Source organism: Haliotis cracherodii, unplaced genomic scaffold, assembly GCF_022045235.1.
Source record: "Haliotis cracherodii isolate W230 unplaced genomic scaffold, xgHalCrac1.p SCAF_3, whole genome shotgun sequence".
In the NCBI taxonomy this organism is placed as follows: domain Eukaryota; kingdom Metazoa; phylum Mollusca; class Gastropoda; order Lepetellida; family Haliotidae; genus Haliotis; species Haliotis cracherodii.
The window spans coordinates 8,041,705-8,046,592 of record NW_027266286.1 but is presented as its reverse complement, the minus strand read 5'-3'; the positions used below and the strand labels follow the sequence as shown (position 1 = coordinate 8,046,592).

The 4,888-nt window shown below is 47.4% G+C and overlaps 1 protein-coding gene across 1 annotated transcript; it reads left to right on the top strand.

The window, feature by feature from the left end:
* The first annotated feature begins 2,742 nt into the window (after positions 1 to 2,742).
* On the top strand, positions 2,743 to 4,605 carry LOC139475204 (streptococcal hemagglutinin-like). Its single transcript, XM_071258456.1, has one exon. The coding sequence runs from the start codon at positions 2,743 to 2,745 to the stop codon at positions 4,603 to 4,605; it is 1,863 nt and encodes a 620-aa protein (XP_071114557.1).
* Positions 4,606 to 4,888: the final 283 nt, after the last annotated feature.

The following is a 4,888-nucleotide window of genomic DNA, read 5'->3' as shown; positions in this document are numbered from 1 at the left end:
GCATTTCCACCCATGACATGAATATTATATTGCCATTTGTGCACAAGCTGTGTCAGTGCCAGGGATATAATAAAATGTTCTTAAAAATTTAACTTTGTTCATTTGAATTTGGAACCAGCCTGTTAACATCTCACACAGTGCCATGCTTCACAATATACAATATCCACCCCCCTACAACCCCAGGAACCAGCACTAGGCTTCACAATATACAACATCCACCCCCCTACAACCCCAGGAACCAGCACTAGGCTTCACAATATACAATGTTTGCCCCTCTACAACCCCAGGAACCAGCACTAGGCTTCATAAGATACAATGTCTGCCCCTCTACAACCCCAGGAACCAGCACTAGGCTTCATAATATACAATGTCTGCCCCTCTACAACCCCAGGAACCAGCACTAGGCTTCACAATATACAATGTCTGCCCCTCTACAACCCCAGGAAGCAGCGCTAAGCTTCACAATATACAACATCCACCCCTCTACAACCCCAGGAACCAGCACTAGGCTTCATAATATACAATGTCTGCCCCTCTACAACCCGAGGAACCAGCACTAGGCTTCACAATATACAATGTCTGCCCCTCTAAAACCCCAGGAAGCAGCACTAGGCTTCACAATATACAATGTCTGCCCCTCTACAACCCCAGGAACCAGCACTAGGCTTCACAATATACAATGTCTGCCCCTCTACAACCCGAGGAACCAGCACTAGGCTTCATAATATACAATGTCTGCCCTTCTACAACCCCAGGAACCAGCACTAGGCTTCACAATATACAATGTCTGCCCCTCTACAACCCCAGGAACCAGCGCCAGGCTTCACAATATACAATGTCTGCCCCTCTACAACCCCAGGAACCAGTGCCAGGCTTCACAATATACAATGTCTGCCCCTCTAAAACCCCAGGAACCAATGCTAGGCTTCACAATATACAATGTCTGCCCCTCTACAACCCCAGGAACCAGCGCCAGGCTTCACAATATACAACATCCACCCCTCTACAACCCCAGGAACCAGCGCTTGGCTTCACAATATACAATGTCTGCCCCTCTAAAACCCCAGGAACCAGCGCCAGGCTTCACAATATACAATGTCTTCCCCTCTACAACCTAGGAACCAATGCCAGGCTTCACAATATACAATGTCTGCCCCTCTACAACCCCAGGAACCAATGCCAGGCTTCACAATATACAATGTCTGCCCCTCTACAACCCCAGGAACCAATGCCAGGCTTCACAATATACAATGTCTGCCCCTCTACAACCCCAGGAAACAGTGCTAGGATTTACAATGTACAACTGTACAACATCCACCCCTGTACGACCCCAGGAACGAGCACCAGGCTTCACAATATACAATGTCTGCCTCTCTACAACCCCAGGACCCAATGCTAGGCTTCAAGGCAACATAGGCCACATCTATATAGTAAATGAGACATTAATGAGAATCTTGTGATACGTTCCTGTCATGATATCTGAAGTCACATCTTGCTTGTGTCAGTCAATGAATAGGAGTTGGCCATTTGTAGCATCATTAGACAAGCCACTTGTGACTGAAATATCCATGTAAATTTGTTGGAGAGATACTTTTTCTACCAGAAAGTGCACAAAAACAAAAAATGCAAATCTAAACTTGAACCTTAATGTTCATATACTCCATATACGTCCATTTTGATAAATTGAAGTCAAGGTGTCAGACTGTAGGCTATGTGACATGCTTGTTAATCAGGTAATAGAACACTCTGCTTTTGAACTGGGAACAAACTGTATCATGGCAGAGGCTGTGGACACATGTGCAAGACATGTACAGGATATTTATGCACAGGCAGGTCGAAGGCCATCTTTCTTTTGTCATGTGAGTTTCCTTAATCTGATGCATCTCTGTATCACGTCTCAATCTGGCCAGAGTTGTCTTAGTTCTGAAAACACACAAGGAAATTGATCCTTGGGGGTTGGTGAGTGGGGAGAGATGTATGATGCTGTTGGCAATCTTGTAGTTATATCAAAGGATTTGGACACTGAAGTGATAGACATCAGAGGCGTACAGTAATGGTTTCAGACAGAATTGATTGACCTGAAGAACTGACCCAGGGCCCTGTATGTGACGGGGGATTGGGATGACAACTGGGCTACCTGTCATCCCCACCTCTGAAGCCGTTCTGTTAACATCCACAAAAGGGACGTTAGGTATAATGAAAGGGAACAGACTGGTCTTCACAATAGTTGTGGACTTTGAGTGAGTGAGTGAGTGAGTGAGTTGGGTTTAACGTCGCTTTTAACAGTATTCCAGTTATATCGCAGCGTGTCAGCTTAATGTGGAAGCAAAGCGGTGAACTGGGATTCGAACCCACAATCATAGGTTTCTGGCATGCCCAAGGGACGCAACTCTGTACAGTGAATCGCGGCGCCTTAGACAACTGGGCCACGGGTAGACTTTGAAAATCATGGTCGCTCTGTATGGAAACATGAGCACTCACCATTAACTACATTCACATTGTGACAGTCTCATTAAGAACTGAAATCTGGTTTGTTTACTGAAATGAAGCCAGCATTAATGTGCTTTCAAAATGAAAACATTTAATCTGTAGTCTTAATTATTCATTTGTGAAATCAGTTGTCTTCCCTTTTATGTGAACAAGAACAAAATATTGCTTCATATTCATGTTAAGATGATTAATACATTTGATGATAATGATGATGATGTCACTAACGTGACATAGCTGTAATAATGCTGATAGATGTTGCCTATATTCACTGCTCAGGTTGGTGTCACAGCTCTGACAGGTGTCACAGCTCAGGCTGGTGTCACAGCACAGGTTGGTGTCACAGTTCAGGTTGGTGTCACAGCTCTGATAGATGTCACAGTTCAGGTTGGTGTCACAGTTCAGGTTGGTGTCACAGTTCAGGTTGGTGTCACAGTTCAGGTTGGTGTCACAGCTCAGGTTGGTGTCACAGCTCTGACAGATGTCACAGCTCAGGTTGGTGTCACAGCTCAGGCTGGTGTCACAACTCTGACAGGTGTCACAGCTCAGCCTGGTGTCACAGCTCAGGCTGGTGTCACAGCTCTGATAGGTGTCACAGCTCAGGCTGGTGTCACAGCTCTGACAGGTGTCACAGCTCAGGTTGGTGTCACAGCTCTGACAGGTGTCACAGTTCAGGTTGGTGTCACAGCTCTGACAGGTGTCACAGTTCAGGTTGGTGTCACAGTTCAGGTTGGTGTCACAGTTCAGGTTGAGGTCACAGCTCAGGTTGGTGTCACAGTTCAGGTTGGTGTCACAGTTCAGGTTGCTGTCACAGTTCTGACAGGGGTCACAGCTCTGACAGGTGTCACAGCTCAGGTTTGTGTCACAGCTCTGACAGATGTCACAGCTCAGGTTGGTGTCACAGTTCTGACAGGTGTCATAGTTCAGGTTGGTGTCACAGTTCTGACAGGTGTCACAGTTCTGACATGTGACACAGCTCTGACAGGGTTCACAGCTCAGGTTGCTGTCACAGCACTGACAGATGTCACAGTTCAGGTTGGTGTCACAGCTTTGACAGGTGTCACAGTTCAGGTTGGTGTCACAGCTCTGACAGGTGTCACAGCTCAGGTTGGTGTCACAGCTTTGACAGGTGTCACAGTTCAGGTTGGTGTCACAGCTCTGACAGATGTCACAGCTCAGGTTGGTGTCACAGCTCTGACAGATGTCACAGCTCAGGTTGGTGTCACAGTTCTTACAGGTGTCACAGCTCTGACAGGTGTCACAGCTCAGGTTGGTGTCACAGCTCTGACAGGTGTCACAGCTGAGGTTGGTGTCACAGTTCAGGTTGGTGTCACAGTTCTGACAGGTGTCATAGTTCAGGTTGGTGTCACAGTTCTGACAGGTGTCATAGTTCAGGTTGGTGTCACAGTTCTGACAGGTGTCACAGTTCTGACAGGTGACACAGCTCTGACAGGGTTCACAGCTCAGGTTTCTGTCACAGCACTGACAGATGTCACAGTTCAGGTTGGTGTCACAGCTTTGACAGGTGTCACAGTTCAGGTTGGTGTCACAGCTCTGACAGGTGTCACAGCTCAGGTTGGTGTCACAGCTTTGACAGGTGTCACAGTTCAGGTTGGTGTCACAGCTCTGACAGATGTCACAGCTCAGGTTGGTGTCACAGCTCTGACAGATGTCACAGCTCAGGTTGGTGTCACAGTTCGTACAGGTGTCACAGCTCTGACAGGTGTCACAGCTCAGGTTGGTGTCACAGCTCTGACAGGTGTCACAGCTCAGGTTGGTGTCACAGCTCTGACAGGTGTCACAGCTGAGGTTGGTGTCACAGCTGAGGTTGGTGTCACAGTTCAGGTTGGTGTCACAGCTCTGACAAGTGTCACAGCTCAGGTTGGTGTCACAGTGCAGGTTGGTGTCACAGCTCAGGTTGGTGTCACAGCTTTGACAGGTGTCACAGTTCAGGTTGCTGTCACAGCACTGACAGGTGTCACAGTTCAGGTTGGTGTCACAGTTCTGACAGGTGTCATAGTTCTGACAGGTGTCACAGCTCTGACAGGTGTCACAGTTCTGACAGGTGTCACAGTTCAGATTGGTGTCACAGCTCAGACTGGAGTCTCAGTGAGATGACAGAGATCATGTATGGTGAGTGTGTCCTGTAATCAGATCAATAATGAACACAGACACCACCTGAGCAATGAAGTGACAGATGGAGGTTAATCAAACAGAGCTTATAGCTGGGGTGTCCCAGTGTTAGGAGCATAGTTGGAGCTGGACCGGAAATTTGGCTTGAATGTTGAAGCCAGAGAGACTAATTACTCCTGGCGACTTTCCACGTCCATATGGCACCTTTCACAGGGAGGACACGGTCACTTCAAGTCTGTCAGAAAACACATCACAAGAAATCAAAAAT